At 42.3% G+C, this 21736-nt stretch overlaps 1 protein-coding gene across 8 annotated transcripts in view; it reads left to right on the forward strand.

Moving 5' to 3' along the window:
- Nucleotides 1-3637: 3637 nt before the first annotated feature.
- The window catches only part of ZNF507 (zinc finger protein 507), a 41640-nt gene continuing 23541 nt past the window's right edge, over nt 3638-21736 (forward strand). For 5 of the 8 annotated variants that reach the window (XR_008704078.1, XM_055552640.1, XM_055552645.1 and 2 more), the window contains exons 1-5: nt 3638-3776; nt 5237-5330; nt 12030-14167; nt 15622-15739; nt 19375-19489. Coding sequence is in view for 7 of the 8 variants with exons in the window: in XM_055552640.1 (XP_055408615.1) it covers nt 12032-14167; nt 15622-15739; nt 19375-19489 (2369 nt within the window). In the remaining variant the exon portion in view is untranslated. Of the gene's footprint in view, nt 3777-4116; nt 4255-5236; nt 5331-12029; nt 14168-15621; nt 15740-19374; nt 19490-21736 lie in introns of those variants that run through there. The other 3 variants (XM_055552642.1, XM_055552641.1, XM_055552643.1) reach the window with 3 other exon arrangements.

Below are 21736 nucleotides of genomic sequence, written 5' to 3' on the forward strand. Positions count from 1 at the left end.
TGGCTTAAGTTGTCAAGCACACACAACGTATTATCAGACAACCTATTCACTTGAAAAGATACAGACCCGTGACGATTGTAGAAGTGAAACCTTTAAGCTGATCAGCTAATTAATGACTCCAAAGTAGAATAATGAGATGTGTGGAGACAGGATTCAGTTATCTGGGTCATCTCTCGTCTGGAGACAACATAGGATTCCACTGAGTAGGTACTAGATAACTGGGTAAGCAAGTTTCCTATCTATAACCCTAAATCTTTCTAGGATTGGTTAGTTAAATCATGACAAATGATATTCTATAGCAAGCGGAAGGTGCCTAGAAGAGATTTCAGTGATATGTCCACAAGTTCAGTTGAACTACACCTGAATGTCTTTGTGTTCCCCGACCTAAAAATGTTTACTGCAATTTTCTGGAGAGCTTTTTGGGTAGGAAAGCAAAACACTGAGTTTTGCTCCACTGAGTTTTTGAAGTTGCCTAGGTTTTTTCTGTTGGACTTTGTGTCAGCATATTCAAAAGCAGAGACATTACTTTGCCAACAAAGGTCCGTCTAGTCAAGGCTATGGTTTTTCCAGTAGTCATGTATGGATGTGAGAGTTGGACTGTGAAGAAACCTGAGCACGGAAGAATTGATGCTATTGAACTGTGGTGTTGGAGAAGACTCTTGAGAGTCCCCTGGACTGCAAGGAGTTCCAACCAGTCCATTCTAAAGGAGATCAGTCCTGGGTGTTCTTTGGAAGGACTGATGCTAAAGCTGAAACTCTAATACTTTGGCCACCTCATGCGAAGAGTTGACTCATTGGAAAAGACTCTGATGCTGGGAAGGATTGGGGGCAGGAGGCGAAGGGGAAAACAGAGGATGAGATGGCTGGATGGCATCACCAACTTGATGGACATGAGTTTGAGTGAACTCAGGGAGTTGGTGATGGACAGGGAGGCCTGCTGTGCTGTTCATGGGGTCGCAAAGAGTCGGACACGACTGAGCGACTGAACTGAACTGAACTTGTGTCTCATACCTTCTCTGCTTTCAGGAATTAAGGTCCTAATTCTTTTATTAACATTCCTATCTGCCTGTAATGGTTTCTTCTTATTGATTCTGTCTCTTCCAGTTGCTTCAGTGTAGGGAAGAGGAGTGTCAATCAGCAGTGACCACGTGGTGCTGTGGTAACAAACAGCTCCAAAACCTCAGTGACTTCCTCATTCTACATTTACGCAGTGGGTCAACTAGAAGCTTAGCTCATCACCACCACTTTAAAATGTGGACTGGGGGACTTCAATGGCAGTCCCCCAGTGGCTAAGACACCACATGTCCACTGCAGGGGGCAGTGGTTCTATCCCTGGTCAGGCAACTAAGGCCCTGCATACTGTGCGGCACGACCAAAAAACATAAAATGTGGGCTGACAGGGTGGCCACAATTTCAAACCATTTCATTATTTGGCTGGTCATAAAGCCAGCAGGGAGAGGGCACTCTGGAGGGAACTGCCGTGGCAATAAATGCCCCAGGACAGAAGAGGTGGCCCTCACTTCTGCAACACAATTCATTAGCCAACACTAGGCCCAGGCCACACCTCTGAGCCAGGAAGTTTACTTTGTGCTGGAAGGGGAACATTGGGAAATAGCTTGTGAATATTAGAAAAGACAACCACAGGAACTTTAACCTCTCACTTGTTTTAGAATTCCCTTATTTTCCCTCGTTTACAGTTTCTCCCCTTTTTATCATACTCTGATAAAATAACTCTGATTTCTGTTCTGTCCATTTTTATATTCATGGACATTACAGTTAAGACAGTACTGAAGAAAAGCCTCTATTCCAATAGTTACAAACAAGGATTGTTCGTATCAGTAGCTCTAGAAGAAAAAAAAAAGGAAATTTGCCCATTAATTGTTTGTTCTCACTTACTTCCTTTTATGCATTCTGGTTTTCCTCAATTATTTTTCCTTCCACCCTTCCATGCTAGTCTCCTGCTCAATCTCTTTTATTGAAAAAAATTACTCACCCCTTTATCTTTCCTTCTTCTTAGCTATTTAGTCCAACTGGCAAAGAATTCTGTGGACTAGCAGAATTCTCACTTTGCTGGTTTCCCAACCTCCCCCTGCCCTCCCCCCCACCCAATTCAGGTGAATTTGTATCCTCAGATACCTCATCTCAGGAATCACTGACCTGTCTGAACAATGACTAGGTTTTTCTGGACCTTTCTCCCACTTGATAATTGAGGCCCCAGCTGGTTGCAAAGGTCTCTGTATACACCTGGAAGTCCCCAAGAGATACAGACATAACTCATTTTATTGCACTTCATTTATTTTTTCCTTTTAATGAGCTTTGCAGATACTGCATCTTTTGCTAATTGAAAGTTTGTGGCAACCCTGCATCAAGTCAGTCTATCAGTGCCAATTTTTCAACAGTGTTTGCTCCGATTGCAATGAAGGAGGTATGAGTTCCATCCCTGGGTTGGGAAGACTCTCCCTCTCCTGCCAGAAGGAATCAGCAACCCACTCCAGTATTCTTGCCTAGGAAATACCGTGGACAGAGAAGCCTGCGTGGGGCAGGGGGATGGGGGATAGTCACAAAAGAATCAGACACAACTTAGCGACTAAACAACACAACAGATAATGTTTTTTAGGTACAATGCTATTGCACACTTAATAGACCACAGTAGAGTATAAATATAACTTCTACATGCTCTGGGAAACCAATTCATGTCAAATTCATGTGACTCACTTTAGTGCAATGGTCAAAGCCACACTGTCCTCCAGGTACACCTGTATCTCAATGAAAACGTGCATTACTATGACTGGAATCTTCAGTTTCACTCCCTTCCTACTATTCATGGCCCTCCTTCTCAGTCCGGATCCAAGCACCCTGCTGTTGAGTTGCTAAGACACTCAACCTGCCCAGCACTCCTGAAGTTGGGCGGAAAGCTTCACTCACACTGCATTTTACTCTGTTAGCCAGGGACAAAACAGGATTGCTTATAAAGCTGGTGTGTATGCCATAAGACAGATCCACATGACCAACACTATGTTGCCCTCAGAGGACTGCAGTTGTGCTACTGGTCAAGCAAGCTACCAAGTCTGGGCCTACAAGCCCAGGAATTTTCCTGAAAATCTTCAGTCTCACCAGCAAATAGATTTCCCAGGGCCAGCTCTACTCCTCACCAGGCACACCTCAAGTCCAGCCATGCACCTAGGTATGACCTCTACATTTTAGCCAAGAACACCACAAAAAAGTATAGTCCAGCCAAAAGCAGTAGCCAACTCAGAAGTATAGGGCTGAAAGAATGTCAAGGCCCACTGCTGAAAGCCAGTGAGGGAGAGGATGGGGTGATAAAGAGAGCCCACAGAGGGTTTGGGCGACGTGTGGAGACTCCAAAGTGAAGAGTCACTGACTTCAAGAACCAAAGACCGCTGACAAGGCCTCGCCATGGGACCTTAGGAGCCCGACAACTCGCGCCTTAAACCCACCCAAAAGCCGAGGATGTCAGTGAGTGGGAGTGGCATCGCCTTCGCGCCCGCCCAGCCCCAGGACCCGGGATGCCCATGGGCGGGGCCTGAACATCGCCCCGCCCTCGCCGCCCGCCACTCGGGTCACCTGACCTGCCCGCAGCTCACGTGATCCGTCCCCAGAGCCGCCATTTTGGAGCTCCTGATGAGGATGTGGAAAGCGGGGTAAAAGAGGGAAAAGAGCCGTGAGAGAGGTGGGCGAGGACGAGGGCGAGGGCACGGCCGGCTCCTGGCCGGCAAAGGAGGCTCGCGGAAGCAGCAGCCGCCGCCCGACCGCAGGTACCGCGTCCCCGGGCCGTCCCTCCGCCCGCTGTTAGCGCCGCCGCCGGCCATGTGCGTCCTCCCCTCAGGCCTCTACCGGCGCCGGCTTCCTGCTCAGCCGGTCGACACTCGCGGTGCTCGCCACATGCCCCAAGTTCCGTGTCCTTTTTCAATCCTTTGTCCCGTCCACAGCAAGGGCTGTGGAGACCCCGGGCTTGCCCTGCAGCTGCGGGTGGGGGGAACCTGCTGCTCCCGGCATAACTCTCACCAGCCTGGCCCGCAGGCAGGCTCGCCGGCCGTCGCGTCCTTCCCTTTGCACAGGTGAAACCGCTTCGCCTAGACGGGATGAAGCGAAAACGGTGTCTTCCCCACGTCTCTTGATTACTTTTCTCAATCCCTATCTATCGCCCCTGCCCTTCAGCCACTGCTTGATGTAGGAGGAGCTAGTGGAAACGCAGTTCTTGTCTCTGCACCTATTTCGAACCACTTCGATGAAGTAAGTGGTCTCCCTAATGATCAGTCACTGAAATCACTGGAAAAAGCTCCCCACCGTTAAGACCTGGGGGCATCCGGACTGAACGGTTTGTGTGTGGAAAGCCTGGATGATTAATTAGGCCGAGGCCACCATCCCAACCCGCAGGCGATCTTTTTAGTTACCGCAGTGGGCTGTAATTTGCTTTCGGTCTGCATCTTTCTTATCCGGCAATTACTGGATTTATCACCTCTTTCAGTCTGTACTTTCTTCTCTGCTGTGACTCAGTGTATGGGTTGTATTATTGATTAAAAGAGAAAGTCTGGTCCTGCGTTCCTTTACCCCACTAACTCGTTTAAAATTAATTTAAGGGGAGAGCCAAATATGTGCTTTTTGCCCTGGCAATGAACGGTTTACTTAACCATAGTCGATAAAGTTGCATTACAGGTGAAATGAATACTATTCTTTGATCTTTTAAATTCATTCTGGCTATTATAAGAAATAGCAAAGAAATGTAGGACCGGGGCAAGAAAGTGCCTTAGATGATATACGTAGGTCAGTCGACTGTGACTTATCAGTTCATGCTGCCTTTCAGTTGTAGAACTATTCGAAGTTTTTAGAATCAACCATTTAGACTGTATTTTTGATTAAGATTAAAATGGCAGTGTACAACTTACTGCTTTTTATTCATTAGAAAGTTATATCAGTAAAGCCAATAGTATTTTGAGTCAATTAGATAAATTTTGAGCTAAAATATGAAATATACGATTATTGGAGAAATTGCCAGAGCTGTTTTTTTTGAACTTGTGCCAAATCCTGAAGTCTGCTTGTTAGGTAAATTTTGTAAATTTGCATCACATAATTGGGTTCAATGAACATTCCTCTGAATTTCTTTACATGAAATATTGGGTAATTTTTCACTGTCCTCCCCCCAAAAAAAACTACTACTTGGTTTCACCAAGAAAGAGAAATGTTTGATACTATATACTTTCATTCTTGGCTACAGCTGGATTTTGAAGATTGATCCAAGGGACTGTATTAATTTCAGGAATTGATTTGAAAGACACTGGCTCTGCCACTTAACAGCCATGTAACCTTGGGTAAGTCACTTAAACTGCACTGAGTGTTTCCTTATTTGTAGAATTATGTAACACCCAGGTAACCTGTCCCAGAGACTTAATGAAGCTCAAGCATACATGTTTGATACTGCCTAGCTGGAAGGGGCTATTGCTCTTTTCAATATTTATACTTTGTACATTTTTTTGTTCACACTGAGAATTAAGAGGAAAATTGGTATGTTGAGAGGCCTGGCGTGCTGCAGTCCATGGGTCGCAAAGAGTCGGGCACGACTGAGCGACTGAACTGAGAAACGATGGATTTAGAATAAGATAGACCCGTATTCTAATTCTTAAGCTAGCTATTACTTTACATCTGTGAGCCTCAGTTTCCTCATCTGCAAGTAAAGAGGCCACTATTCCCAGGTACATTAGTAATACAAGAATCTATACTGGCACTGTTCTCTGGTCTGTGAGGACCTCAAGGGCACAGATTCCCTCTTACTTTGGTCGTCTCCAGCACACTGCTTGGCACTTTATAGGTGCTCAGTGAATGTTAAATCTGAATATTGGTTAACATTAGTTTCACCTTATGTCTTAATTGCAGCTGCCAACTTTGAATATTCTCCCAGGCTAGATGCCAGCTAAGGAATATTAGACATACTTTAATATTTACAGTCATTTTTTTTCTTGGTGGGCAGTTAATTACATTAAGCTAAGGAGATTTTAACTCAAGTTTGTTAGAGGCATTAGTAAGTTAAATCTACAAATAACATGTAAGCATTTTCAAAGTAACTTTTCAGTTTATAGCCCAGAAACATGAAAATTTGTCCAGCACAACTCTGGAGTTTTACAGCTGCAGAATGTAAAACTCTCGGAAACAGTGACTTGCCTAAGGTCACACAACGGAGGTTCCTCTAGGAGAGGAACCCATGAGCTATGCCCCCTGCCACCTTTTGGCTAGAGCAAAATAAATATTCTTCTCTTTCAGAATTACAATAATGTGGAAGAATGAGGAATTGACCATTACTTCTATAACACAATTTTTTTTCTAATTGGAAGAATAATCTTAGTCTGAAAGAAAAGATGCTTTATATAACATACTGAACCGCCTTCTTCCACAGGAAATTACAGCTTTTATCCAGTCCCACCCAGGCCCGCATGAATTGTTCAACTTGATTTTACTTATGATAACCATACTGCTATAAGTAAAAGGAACTAATTAGATGTACAAATAAGCCAAATAACAAATTGTAAGGAAATAAAGACAGCTGATATAAGTTGGCTCTTTTCTTGGGAAAGACATTAATTACAAGCTTTTGCCTGTGGGAGTCTATTGTTTAGGAAAGTGGAGAAGGTTGTAGAACATTTCTGGTTTGGGATACAACATTACTTACTTGTAACAATTTGATATATTTGGTCGAATGTTATGTCTAAAGATTTCAAATGAGAAACACCCTGTTTTGCTGATGCCTGTAGTCTTTCCTCATCCTAGTAAACCTTACTGTTCAGCCATACTGGTCTTTTCTCTAATCTCTAGATAGGATGCTTATTCTGTCTTCTGAAAATCTACTGATGTTATGGTTGCTTTCTTATCACCAAATTCCAAGAAAGCAAATGGCAGGCACACTCAGATTAGGACAATTCAGGGAGGATGTATTTTAAAAGATACTTATAAAGATGTAGGGACCTATATAGTCAAGCCCCAGGAATCATTCAGTTATCTGGAGCTAGCAGCATCAGGAGAAAGGAGAGTCTGTAGAACAGCCTGCCTGGAGATAATAGCCTTCTGTTGAGGATCACAGCCAGTTCAAGGTGACCTCGAGGGAGGGAACCAAAAAAATGAGTGTCTTGATCTCCCTTTGCTGCCTCCTCCTGATTTCCTGTTATGGCTCCCCATTGGCATAACTCAGCCAGAGGGCATGGGAGCCTAATGATGTAATTCCTCCTGGAATAGAGAGCACTATTCTGGAGAATCAGTCAGTGAGCCCACAGGGGCAGATGGGTGACATCCAGAAGGCTCCTCTGTCAGAATGCAGTATGCATCTTACCTCTTCAGGGAGCCTTTTTTCCCTTCCTAACCAAAATGAGTTCAGTCTGTTAGGATTTGGCCATAGGCTGTTGCCTTCTAACTATTTCGCCTTGGGTGATTGTTGTTCAGTCACTAAGTCATGTCTGACTCTTTGCGACCCCATGGACTACAGCACGCCAGGCTCCTCGTCCTCCACTGTCTCCTGGAATTTGCTCACATTCATGTCCATTGAGTTGGTGATGCTGTCTAACCATCTCATGCTCTGCTACCTCCTCCTCTTTTTGCCTTCAATCTTTCCCAGCATCAGGGTCTTTTCCAGTGAATCGGCTCCTCACATCAAGTGGCCAAAGTATTGGAGCTTCAGCTCCAGTCCTTCTAATGAATATTCAGGACTGGTCTCCTTTAGAATGGACTGGTTGGATCTCCTTGCAGTCCAAGGGACTCTCAAGAGTCTTCTCCAACACCACAGTTCAAAAGCATCAATTCTTCAGCATGCAGCTTTCTTTATGCTCCAATTCTCACATCCATACACGACCACTGGAAAAAGCACAGCTTTGACTATACAGACCTTTATCAGCAAGGTGATGTCTCTGCTTTTTAATACACTGTCTAGGTTTGTCATAGCTTTTCCTTTCAAGGAGCAAGCGTCTTTTAACTTCATGGCTGTGGTCACTGTCCATAGTGATTTTGTGGCCCAGGAAAATAAATCAGTCACTGCTTCCACTTTTCCCCTTCTGTTTACTGTGAAGTGATGGGACTGGATACCATGATCTTAGTGTTTTGAATGTTAAGTTTCAAGCCAGCTTTGTCACTCTCTTCTTTCTCCCTCATCAAGAGGCTCTCTAATTCTTTACTCTCAGCCATTAGAGTGCTATCATCTGCATATCTGAGGTTTTTGGTATTTTTCCCGGTGGTCTTAATTCCAGCTTGTGATTCATCCAGCCCAGTATTTCGCATAATATATTCTGAATAGATGTTAAATAAGCAGGGTGACAAAATACAGTCTTGTATTGCTTTCCCAATTTTGAACAGTTATTCCATGTGTAGTTCTAAATGTTGCTTATTGACCCACATACAGGTTTCTCAGGAGACAGGTAAGGTGGTCTGGTACTCCCATCTCTAAGAGTTTTCCAGTTTGTCGTGATCCACACAGTTAAAGGCTTTACTGTAGTCAGTGAGGCAAAAGTAGATGTTTCTCTGGAATTCTCTTGCTTTCTCCAGATTCAAGGAATGCTGGCAATTTGATCTCCTGTTCCTCTGCCTTTTTTCAACCCAGCTTGTACACCTACTGCTAAAGCCTATCTTGAAGGATTTTTAACATAGCTTTGCTAACATGTGAAATGAGCACAGTTGTACAGTAGTTTGAACTTTCTTTGGGATTGGAATGAAAACTGACCTTCTCACATTGGGTACTGCTGGGTTATTTAAAAGTGGTTAATTCTTTTTAACTTCTAAGTATGTGAGTCTTTCCCACTCAACTCAGTTTTAAACTGTGTGAGTAAAATTTTTTCCCTTTTTTCTTGATACCTAGCTTGATGCCTTGTGCATAACTTTTAAAATTCTTTGAAGTTTACACAAGTAGAAAGAATAATATAATGAATTCCAGGGTACTCATCATTGCAGTTAGGAAATTTGCTGTTCTGGCTTGATTTGTCACCTCTCTGAGCGCCCTGACCCCTCCACCCTTGGTAATGTTTTTTTAAAGTTGCATTTACCTTGATCTCTTGGAGGCCATGGATAGTATGCAGATTATCTTAATCCAGGTTGTCAGCATTCTTGAGCCACTGGGATAGTATTTGTCCTCCTTATTTTTATCTCCTTTATTATGCAGATTTTACCTTAGGACATGTGATCTCAAATGCACACGCACATTGGTGGCCTAAGTGAAATTTTTGTGAAAATTTTAAGAGTTGGCCAATATTCAACTTAACTTCCTCTTTTAGTATACTTTATTATGAGCTGTTTATCTAACCTTTTTTAACAGAGGCTTTTGTTATAATGAGACTTGTGCATCGACTTTGCCATGTGGACCCAAACTGGTTTTTCAGGTGTTTCTTGATGTATTTTATGTTGTGATATCTGTTTTATAGGTGCCATTTCTGTACTTATCCCCAAATGTATGCAGTCTCTAAAATGAGATACTTGCATAAATGTTCAGGGAAAATTGGAGCATCTGCTGCAAATTTCCATTAGCTCTTAATGCCTGAGCAGACACAGCTTTAAAATCTGAATGTTTTGTCAGATTCTTTTGTATTAGTCTTTTTCTTGTGATGAGATGAGCTCCTCCTCTTCTTCATTTCACTTTCTTTTAAGGTACATGCTGAAATATCCTCAGGGAGCAATTTGCACTGCTCTGTCTCCCTCCTATTATGTCATTAAATAGTAGAAGGATAATATGAGTCACCTTTGTAACCCTGTGGGTGTGCAGAGTCTGTGAGCAAATATTCACTTGTTAACCTCCAGATTATCAATCAGCCTACGTAGCTGTCTCATTTCTTGGGAAGGAGACCTTCCATCTGTAGTAGGGCACCAAATCTTATGTAAGAAATGGAATGTTCAAGGAGTCCTAGTAACTATTATTTAAGAAATTTGCATTAATCAATTGAACTGAAAGAAATAAAGCCTTAAGTGAATGACCCTAGAGGGAAATCAGTAATCACTTGAAGAGCCAAAGCTTTCCTTGGCCTACAGATGTGGAATTCTCAGGCAGTGTGGGCTTCCCAGGTGGTGCTAGTGATAAAGAACCCACCTGCCAATGCAAGAGACAAGAGATTCGGGTTCGAGCCCTGGGTGGGGAAGATTCCCCTGGAGGAGGGCATGGCAACCCACTCCAGTATTCTTGCCTTGAGAATCCCATGGACAGAGGAGCCTGGCGGGCTACAGTCCATGGGGGGATCACAAAAATGTTGGACATGACTAAGCGACTAACACTTTCATTTTCACTGTGAAGCCACAAAGGATTTTTCTAAAGAAACAAATTGTTCTCCCAATGGTCCCTTCTTTAGTGACTTAAGATTGACTGGAGAGATTTAAAAAACCCCTGTTCTTCCTGCTTGAGAGAAATATAAGGGAAATAGTCTTTTGAGAGGTAATGCCCTCAGATTGTTTAGGGGGACAGTGACCCAAGGGCCACTGGCCTTGGGGAGCTGGCATAGCTGTCTTTGCTGTAATGGCTGTGGAATGCATACCCTGCTGGGAGTGCAGCTACAAGTAGAAGAGAGAAAAACCCCATCGTGCAAGGCAGAGTGTCAGGACGGAGGGGAGAAGTGGTACTAAAGAAACAGAGTAAAATGCTTGCCTTTTTGCATGATATGGATCTGGCTTTAAAAAGTTAGTGTGCCACAAAGAGTAGAAAATAAGAGCAGGAAAGCCATAACTGCTGTCAGCTGATGGGGGAGGAAAGGGCCTGAAACTGATCAGAGGACTGGTGAGGTCTTAAAGGAATTCAGGTACCATCTTGGCAGCAGCTAATGGGCCCCTAAAAGTTGATTCAGCCACCTGCAGGAAGAGGAGCCTTGCTTCACCTTCTGAAATGAATTCAGAGCCTGTACGGAGGTTTAAGAATATGATCTTTGGCCTGTAGCTAGTTCTAGTAATTTTGCTGGCATTTACTGAATGTTGTGAGTAAGATTCCAGAATGCACCTAAAATGTGGAAAAACAAAACTTGGTGCTGGAAAAAAGCCTAAACTTAAAAATGTGTTCCAAGTCAACAAGTTAATCTCACTTTAAGCCAAAGGAAATGCTTGAAAGTTCTGCCATAAAATAAAGTATTCAAGATTTAGGCTAAAAGATAAAGCATTTCATGTTTAATGCCTTCCTTGGCCATGACACATTACTTGAACCTACAGATAACCCCTTTTAAGGCCTCTGTGCTTTTTTAGACCTAAAACACAACTAAGATATCAATTTTTGCCTTCTCTGTTGCCCCTTTCCCTTTCAGAAAAAAAACCATATATATAATGTATATGTATATGAGTGTGTGTGTGTGTGTATGAGTAATAGTTGACCACTAATATGACCTCTAAAAAAACCACAGCGTAGTTTGTGGTTTATCGTCAGGAAAATAAATAAAAGGAGGAACTGGATCATTGCTTTTATTTAGTTTCAATTGTATAATACTTCTCAAAATTCTCTGAGCCCTTTACATAAAGTTACATGCCCATACTTTCACAGTTGTAAAGATCTGGGGAGGCAAAAAAGGTTTATGGTTTTAGTAATAAATCACAATTGTACTTGGTGCAAGAAATTGTCTCCTGAGAATTGCATCATTTGTGTGTTGAATTTACAGAATGGTGTTTCATAATACTTGAGGTGGTTGTACATGCCCTGAGAATGACTGTAGCCCTTTAATAATGGAATAGCAGTCTTTTTTTTTTTCTGGCATTGTACAAAAGGAGTACTGATTAGGTCCAGCTAGATGTTTAGGGGAAAGAAAGTCAAGAAAAAAGGAGATGTCGTTAACTCATTTCCAAAGAAAGAAATGAAGGATTGAAAGAGCTTGATCATCAGTCTCAATAGGGGACAACACTCCAAAGAAAAATTCTGAGCAATATAAGTCTCTACTGAGGAGAGCCAGGTGTATCAGTATGGAGCTCCCAGGTTAGAAAACACTTAGATCAGCTTACACTCTTAAGAGTAGTCTAGATTTCCTGAATTATATGCCCGTAATGATCCTGTAACCTGGTGTCTCTGTCGTATATTCTGGTTTTAGATATGGAAGAAGGCAGCAGTGTCGCCATGTTGGTGCCAGATATTGGGGAACAGGAAGCTATGTTGACTGCCAAAACTGTCATCAGTTCATCACTGGAAATTGATGAACAAAGAAAAGCTAAAACAGATCCATTAATCCATGTTATCCAGAAGTTAAGCAAGATAGTGGAACATGAAAAGTCACAAAAATGTCTTTTAATTGGCAAAAAACGGCCACGTTCCAGTGCTGCAGCACACTCTCTTCTTGAAAGTCAAGAATCTTGTGAGATTCCAGCTAAAGTAACCCAGTCACCTGCTACTGATATTAGAAGGGCTGAGATGTCTCAAATACATTTTACCCCTGACTCTCCTGCCCAGAGTGATGGGAAGGCTATGTCTTACCAGTGTAGCCTTTGTAAGTTTCTGTCATCATCTTTTTCTGTGTTAAAAGATCATATCAAGCAGCATGGTCAGCAGAATGAAGTGATATTAATGTGCGCAGAGTGCCATATTACATCAAAAAGCCAAGAGGAACTTGAAGCTCACGTGGTAAATGACCACGAAAATGATGCCAACAGCCACACTCAATCCAAAGCCCAACAGTGCATAAGCCCCACCAACCCCTTGTGTCACCGAACCTCAGAAAGAAATAATGAAACCATTGCTGACATCCCAGCAAGTGTGGACAACCCACAGACTCATACTGTCCAAACAGCGTCCGTGGCAGAAATAGGTAAGAGGAAATGGTATGCCTATGAACAGTATGGCATGTATCGATGCTTGTTTTGTAGTTACACTTGTGGCCAGCAGAGAATGTTGAAAACACATGCTTGGAAACATGCCGGGGAGGTCGACTGCTCCTATCCAATCTTTGAAAATGAGAATGAGCCCCTAGGCCTACTGGATTCCTCAGTGACTGCTGCACCCAGCGGTGTCCACGCAGTAGTGATCGCAATTGGAGACAATGAACTGAGTATCCACAACGGGCCGTCAGTGCAGGTGCAGATTTGCAGCTCAGAGCCGTTACCGTCTTCCTCTCCTTTGGAACAGAGTGCAGAAGGTGGGGTTCATCTCAGTCAGTCAGTTACCCTTGACCCTAACGAGGAAGAAATGCTTGAGGTGATTTCTGATGCCGAGGAGAACCTGGTTGGTGACAGCCTGCTTTCATCAGCACAGAAAATCATCAGCAGCAGCCCAAATAAAAAAGGCCACGTTAATGTGATAGTGGAGCGTCTGCCAAGCGCCGAAGAAACGCTTTCACAGAAACATTTCCTCATGAACGCTGAAATCGAGGAGGGGAAAAGCCTGAGCCCGACAGAAGCCAAGATCGGGTGTGAAGGAAGAGGTGAAGTCTATCACGCTGATAAATGCACTGTCGATATCGGGGGGCTGATCATAGGCTGGGGCAACTCAGAGAAGAAAGACAGCGAGTTAATAAACAAAGGACTGGCTACTGATGAGAATGCCCCACCGGGCCGAAGAAGGACAAATTCTGAGTCTCTTAGACTACACTCCCTAGCTGCAGAAGCCCTGGTTACAATGCCCATAAGAGCTGCAGAACTGACACGAACCAACCTTGGGCACTATGGGAACATAAACCTTTTAGACCCAGACACCGGACAAAGGCAAGTAGACGGGACAGTGGCAGCGTATTCTAAAATGATGTCCCCACTGAAAAACTCTCCTGAGGGGTTAGCTAGTTTCAACCAAAGCAACTCTACCTTAGTAGCACTCCCAGAGGGCAGGCAGGAGCTGGCAGACGGGCAGGTTAAGACGGGCATCAGCATGTCCCTACTCACTGTGATTGAAAAGTTACGGGAAAGGACAGACCAAAATGCTTCCGATGATGACATTTTGAAAGAGTTGCAGGATAACGCCCAGTGCCAACCCAACAGCGATGCGAGTTTGTCGGGAAGCAGCGTGGTGGAGTACATCCCTAACGCCGAGCGGCCCTACCGCTGCCGGCTGTGCCACTACAGCAGCGGTAACAAGGGCTACATCAAGCAGCACCTGCGAGTCCATCGGCAGAGGCAGCCCTACCAGTGTCCCATCTGTGAGCACATTGCCAACAACAGCAAAGACCTGGAGAGCCACATGATCAACCACTGCAAAACAAGAATATACCAGTGCAAGCAGTGTGAAGACTCCTTCCACTATAAGGTAAGCATGGGCTCATGAAGTCCTTCAGAAAGCCGTCGAGTTTTAGAGCAAAGAGGGAGCTTTCTAGGTACAGTCCACCCACCTCATTTTATAGATAGGGAAACTGAGGCCCAGAATAGTTTGGTAATGTGCCCAGGGGATGCCTGTTAATTAATGTTAAAGTTGGGACTGGAATCAGGGTCGTCAGGATGTCTGGCGTAGGATTCTTTTTCCCCGCATGCCCCGTCTTTAACAGACCCTGTGTTTATTGCTTTAGTGTTTTCATGTGTATATCTTTTTAAAATTGTGTTGATTTTAAAGTGCAAGGAAATTGCAAGGGGATGTACTGCGGAGGGACATTGTGCACACATCTGACTCACATTTAGCCTTATGTCATCAATGCACAAAGATACCTATTTTTAATCTTATGTGGCCCCTAAATGCAAGTCATTCACTTCAGCTGCTACACGACGAGCCAAGGGTGATTTATACCATTGCACAGGGAGAAATGGACTGTATGAGATATAATGAAAGATAGTGCAGTGGAAACAGAGCCATGTGTGTTATATTTTATGGGAAGTTTACAGGACTTTCAAGGATTACCTTGACTGATTTTCATGTTATGTGCCACCTAAAACCAGCAACCAGTATGAAATACTGTTTTTGTAAAGGAAATTTGCATCCACCGAATCACTGGTTTAGAACTTTTCTTCAGTGTGCCAGTTGACTGGTGAGGGGGTGGGGAAGGGAATGTATCCCTAAGGGGGTAACTGAGATGTAGAATTTTGCTCTTGCATTAGCCAGTGTTGGGGTCCAGGTCCACTAGTAATTAATAGGTAATCAGTAGTTTTAAAACAAGCCTCTGAGTCAGAGATTGTCACTGCCACTTGGATTGCTCTCATGTAATTCTGAAGTGGCCTCTGGCCATTGGACAAGCAGCCCATACAGATGCGCTGCAGAGGCAAGTTCCAGAGTTTCTTCTGCTGATACACTTGATTCATGGGGTTGGGGGTGAGGAGGAAGAGGTCCTTGGAGTCACAGTTCAGTGAAGTCTCTTTTACACATTTAGTTGATATATAAAGGCAGAAGTGCAAAAGTTAACTGATTGGATTGATTTTCGTGACGGTATTGAGTTACTCTCAAGACTGCTTGTTCCTCCTCTGGGCTCAGCAGTGGTTCAGGAAGCGTACACACGCTCTGCACAAGCGCCCCTAAGACAGCAGGGGCTTCCTTTCAGAGAACATGGAAAGAGGAACTAACTTGCCTTTTTGATAAGATTGTGTTTTCTCTAGTGTATTTCTTCCTGTAAGTTGTCAAATGTGTCAAGTTATCTTTTAGCGCATTTGGTTTTTAAATACTGGTAATGTGTTCTAGGCACTAGGCCATGAAAGCAGTTCACTCCTTTCTGTAGCCTCCTAATAACTGTGCAACTGTGTTTAATGAAAACTACATATTAATTTCTCTCAATTTTTTAGAGTCAACTGAGGAACCATGAGAGGGAGCAACACAGTCTTCCAGATACCTTGTCAATAGCAACTTCTAATGAGTCCAGAATTTCCAGTGATAAAACTGATGGAAAATGTGTTCAGGAAGGTATCTGTGCATTTTTTTTAATGTATATATAGATGAGATTGACTAGTGTACGAAGTGAAAAAAATGGCCTTTGTTGTCATGTGAGTTATTTTCAGGACTAAGGCTGCGTCTCTTCTCCTCTGTTTTTATACTATGTGAGTGAATCTTATCTCTTGAGTACTAAGTGAATATTGTTAGGAAGTACTCAGCTTCAACTGTCTAGGTAGATGTACTCTGAAATTCACGCTGTCCTGTAAGAGCCAGGTACAGCAGAAACCCTGAGGTGACACGCCAGCAAGCCAGGGAAGCTGCAGCGCGGAAGGAAAGCCTCCTCCCTCTCTCAGCACCGGTTGACCCACTGAGAACGGAGCTTTTGCAGATGGTAGGCCCCCACCTCAAACTTTAACTGAGGCTTCCTGCTGTGATCTTATTCTTATCCAAGTGTGACTGCCAGATTTCATCTGCATTATTTAAAAAAAAAACAACACAGGCTCTTTTTATGTACCAGTTAGGTGCCAGTCGGCCGAGTTTCTGCTAATAGGAATATTAGAATCAAAAGATTTAATTAGAGTTCCATGAAAAGGCGGATGCCACATCCGGAGAATTAGGGATAAAGTGTAATAAGCTGTGCTTCCTTGCATCAGCTCACTTAAATTGATATCCTTTAAATGTCTCAATTGTGGTACATAGCGTTTATGGGAAATAAAACATATTGGGGTGACTTTCCTTTTTAGATTTCCTCAGGATTAAAGTTAGAAACAACTGCAGAGTAAAATGTTTTACCATAATGTTTCATTAAATTATACCCCAGAAAGCATAACTGATTCTAGAATGTTTCTGAAAGAACTGATTTTGACACCACTGTAGCACCAAAATTCCCTTGTCAAACAGATGTCATCCCTGTAAAACTATCCAAAACAAAAGGAGTTTATGACATAGCATCTGTTCCTGCAATAGATGGCTGAGCTAAAACTGTTTTGTTTCCTTTGTACAAAATAGCCCTAACTGCCTCCTTTTATTTTAATTCATTATGTTTCCATATCCCCTTTAAAGGAGACATTAAAACATTTGATATCTTTGGACCATAAATCCCTAATGAAGGAATAAAGTAAGTACTACTCACTGGTACCACCTGCGGTTACTACCAGCGGTGGAATATGTCTTTTCTAGCCCCATCTCCAAAAGCAATAATTTAAAACTGTCCGAATGAGTTAACAAATTAAAACCCACAATTTGAATTAAAAAGATTGAAATGTCAGCTCAAAATTAAAATAACCAGTTTGGGCTTCATAGCATTACATCTCTCCACCACATTGCATTTTGCAGCAGCTTTCTTTTGTGGCTCAAACTCTTGTTTCTTAGGGTTACATGTATAGATTTTAAATTGCTTCTTCATGCCTCATCCCCCCCCACCCCCTATTCAACTCTATTTGCTGGTAGGATAACAATTCAGATGACAGAATTCCTGCTTGCTTAATCTGCACTGATACTTTATTGATTCAATATTAGATATTTCAGAATCTGGTGGTTGGGCTGAAGAACAAGTTTTTAGCTCACAAAGAGGGTGAAAATGATTCACATTTTATCCAAACACTTTTAACTATTTAATAAACTTATTAAACAGGAGGGGAGATGTATATTTCTGTGGCTTCGAGTCTCTGTCACGATAACCCACGTAACTTGTAGCTCATTTTTGACTCAAGAAGCCCAGTGTAATAGCACCTCAGACATTTGTCCTGCCAGATGGTATGGAGTGCCCATCGTGAGCTGGATTCTGTGCTAAGTGCTTGAAGTGCAGTCGAGGTGTCAGTGCCCTTGAGGGGCCCAGCCCAGTGAGGAACACACAACAGTATTAGCAAGTACATTAACAAACACCACAGATACTCAGAAAGCGGTAGACAGAGCACTTTCATATGGAGTTTCTTAACGAAACTTAATTGTTCTTTATTGTAAACCTGTGATTTTGCCGAGCCCTGGGGATTTTATGTAAGCAGAACAGGCAGATCCTGCCCTCAGGGAGGCTCGGGTCAGACTGACACCAGCACACAGGTAACGTACAGACTGCGGGGATGTAAAGCATGCTCCTCGGCTTACAAACCATGCGGGAGGTTCCAGTACTTCCATTTTGTACATGAGGAAACCAAGTCCTCGAGAGGGGAAATAATTTGCCCGTGATCACACTCATACTAAGTGGCAGAGCAGGGACTGAGCCCAAGTTTTTGAAATTTAAATCTAGTATTCTTTCCGTTGGAAACAGTTGCTTGAAGTAGCACAGCCTCTCATTCTGTGCTATATTAAGTTTTCCCATCTGTCATTTTTATTAGTTGTCATTGATCTGTAATATTTCTCACACAGAACCATTATACAATATTTCACACTTCTTTTTTTCAGGGTTTTTTTTTTTTTTTAAACTCTTATCTGGAGTAGTGCCACTTATAATCAAGTCCAACTTTTTAACCCACCAATTAAGAGCAGTACTTAGATTATAATTATGATTAGTGTGTATATTAATGTTACAGATTTATACCAGGAAATTAGGACATTTTGTTCTGCCTGGCAAAAGTAGTTATTAGCCGAAGAAAATTGCAATTTTAGAAAGCTTAAATTTAACCTAAGGATTTTCTTTGTTTTGTTAAAATTTCCATATGGGAGTTCTTTTGTATCACCAATTTTACTTTTCTGCAGCGGGTGCTGGTGTTCTGCCTAAGCTGTCTTCCTGTTCTGCCTTGTTCTGCAATTTCTATGCTCGCTCTGTTTCTGAATATAAAGCATTCAGGCTATGAATGGCCTGTGAACTTTGCGCGCTGACAGAAGAGTAAATAAATTGTTGAATATCTTCAGGAACAGTTTTCTATGATCAAGTCATTCTGCTTGTATTGCCCCAAGCTTACCCTGATTTGAATCCTGCCCAACCCCACACCCAGCGCCTTGTTGCAGAGTGAGTTTAGTAACAGGGCCTAATTCCATGGATCTGTGTTTCCTGGATTTCAGAGAGCTGCATGTTTACCTTAGTCCTTGTAAACTGTCAGTTTACAGGGTATAATTATACTGCATTACATAGCAGTTAATAATTTGCCTTTGCTTTTCCTTCTGTTGTAAGTTATAAACAAAGGAAACCTACAGAGTGAAAAAGCTTTGGACTTTGTATGTTGAGTTTGTTATAGATGCTTTGTAGCTATACTTTATAGTACTGGATTATAGTATTAAATTACAGCTGGTTGGTGAATCAGTGTTTCCTGAAGGCTATATCCTATATGGGCTATATAGGCTATATCCTATATACCTATATAGGCTATATCCTATAAACCAACACCTTTCAGATTCACAGTTTATCTCTGGTTAAATCAGTTGCAACTCCGTCAGCAGGGCAGCTGGCATCAGGTTCATTATAGTTTAGAATTTTGTACAAGGTTATGTAGAAGCTAACCCAATGTATTTTTACAGATCAGATGATCCTCACCTTATATCCACAGAAAGTGCAGATGCAGGAGAACCTGTAAAGCTAGATTCGAGCTTGTTGACTTTATTAACCAGTGAGAAAGCCTGCATTGAAATGTTAATACTGTGTGGTATAAATTCTCATTTACAGTGGAATGTAAATATTGTTGTTTTAATCTAATCCAACCACATCACTAAAACTGAAATGCTTTGTCCAGGGAATAAGTCTTCAGTCCAGAAACAGTATAGATGTGATGTATGTGATTATACAAGTACAACATACGTTGGTGTCAGAAACCACAGACGAATCCATAACTCTGACAAGCCTTACAGGTAAGTGTGAAGATCCTGGAGTTTTAATACTTGTATTACAATACTGTAAAGAAAAAAGTGGAAGTAATTAAAAATTCGGAACAGTTGTTTAAGCATAGGTTAAGCACTAAGAAACTTTCACTTCCTGGTTTCACGAGTATTGTGTAGTTTGTTAAAGAACTTGAATTTTAAGCTTTAGTCTCAGGATGGTAGGCTTATTTTTGACTAGATTTTGCCTAGTAGCAATAAAGGAAGATGCCTATATCTGTCAGTTTCATGTGGGTATAAATTATCATAGCAATTTTCATTGCTTAGAGTACATTTCAATAATTCGGTAGTTAAGTATTCAATATTCCAGCAAAAGACTCCTAAAACTTAAAAGCAATAAAATTCCCTGTGAAAGATTCTATTTTTGAAAATAAAGCTTACCATGTATAGAGTAAGATTGTTTAATTTTGTTACTTGATTTTTTACAAAAGCTTATTCTAATATGTATTCAGAAAATATAGGTGTTCTCAGTTGATTAAGATAGGCTGATAAATAGAAATAATTACTGCTTAAACTTTGCCTCTGGAGAATAAACTACCTGTTGTTTATGTAGAGTGAGGATACAGATATTTTGGCAAAGGCTGTCCAGCTGTCACAGGGCAGTGTGCTCTGCTGGTAGCCATCAGGGAACATCGAGTTTCCAGTCAGAGCCAAGCCGAGTCACCGTGACTGATCGTGCTCAGCAGTGCCCTGAGCTTTTCTATCCCCTTGACAAAACTTGGTTCCTGTTTTAACTCTCTTCCCAGGTTTTATAGGTGTGACCCAGGTCACTGTGAGAAAGTTACTATATTAATATCTAAATGAGGGCCTGGCAGACTGTACCTTAAATTGCCGTTGCTTGATCCCATACTGTGGCACACTCTCTCTCACTTTCTTAATATATATATGTGGTTTTAATATAGAGAATATATGTGTACGGGTTTAAATAATCATATATGGTTTTAAATAATGAATACATACAGTGAGAATCTTCTTCCTGTTACATCAGAGAAGTCTTAGTAGGTTATTTTCCAAATTTGTTCACACTGTACTTTTTCACTGCGTTTGACCTGAGTGCCTTAGAAAAAATGTCATGCCAACCCCTCCATGTAATTATTACCTTTCACGTAACACTTGTTTTCCAACTTTCAAATCCTGTGACTCTTCTTTTAATCTTCTTTAAATACTTCCCCTTTGTCTTCATGAGATTTGCACTCTACAGAGCATTATGGGTTACCATATTCTTTTCCAGTATGTTTCTAGGACTTTCTGTCAGAAAGCATAGCCTTCTTGATATCTGATTTAATATTGAGTTATCATAGTTTTCCTGGCTTATTTCATGTATGCTTCATTCAGTTTTGCTGCCCAGCACACTTAAGGTCAGAGTTGAGGCTTGCTTTCTCAGAGCGCGTACACTATGCATTTCTGATAGCGTGTTTCTTGGAGTACTGAAGGGCCTGGCTCATGAGGTCATCTCAGAAACCCTGTCCTCACTGCAGAAGGAAGAGAGCTATTTTCCATTCCCATGTTAGGACAGGGAAAGATGAAAGAGGTCTCATCCTGTCCCAGATCTACCAAATGTAGCAAACTTTGTTCTTTTCAGTGCTTTATTAAGGAACATTCTAAGTAAACCACATACCAGTTATGATAATTATAACATTGGCCCCCAAATTAGTTAAAGGTGCATTCAAAATTTTCAGATACTAGATTGTCTCTGGTTTAGCTTAATATTGCGGTACTAGAGTTAACTGCTGGTTTCCTTCCTATAATACCACTTTCATGAATGACTAGCTAGAGATGGAACAACAAAACACTTTGCTCGTGGTTCCTCCTGATTGTGGCTTTGAGCCCGTTTTCCCTTAGAAACATAATTCTATCAGTACTCGGGTTCCAGAACCACATGGCAAGACGGAGAGCAGGAGGAACAACATGACAGAGAGGGACATGCGTGGGCTTTGGACTGAAGCACTCAGCACGCTGCCTGTCACATAGTAGGTACTCAGTAAATGACTGATGTGCTTGTGTGCTAAGTCACTTCAGTCGTGTCCGACTCTTTGCAGCTGGATGGACTGTAGCCCTCCAGGCTCCTCTGTCCATAGGATTCTCCAGGTGAGGATACTGGAGTGGGTTGCCATGCCCTCCTCCAGGGGATCTTCTGACTCAGGGATCGAACCCACATCTCTTAGGTTTCCTGCATTGGCAGGTAGGTTTTTTACCACTAGCACCACCCGGGAAGTCCAG

The sequence above is a fragment of the Bubalus kerabau genome, chromosome 17 (genome assembly GCF_029407905.1).
Source record: "Bubalus kerabau isolate K-KA32 ecotype Philippines breed swamp buffalo chromosome 17, PCC_UOA_SB_1v2, whole genome shotgun sequence".
Taxonomy (NCBI): Eukaryota; Metazoa; Chordata; class Mammalia; order Artiodactyla; family Bovidae; genus Bubalus; species Bubalus kerabau.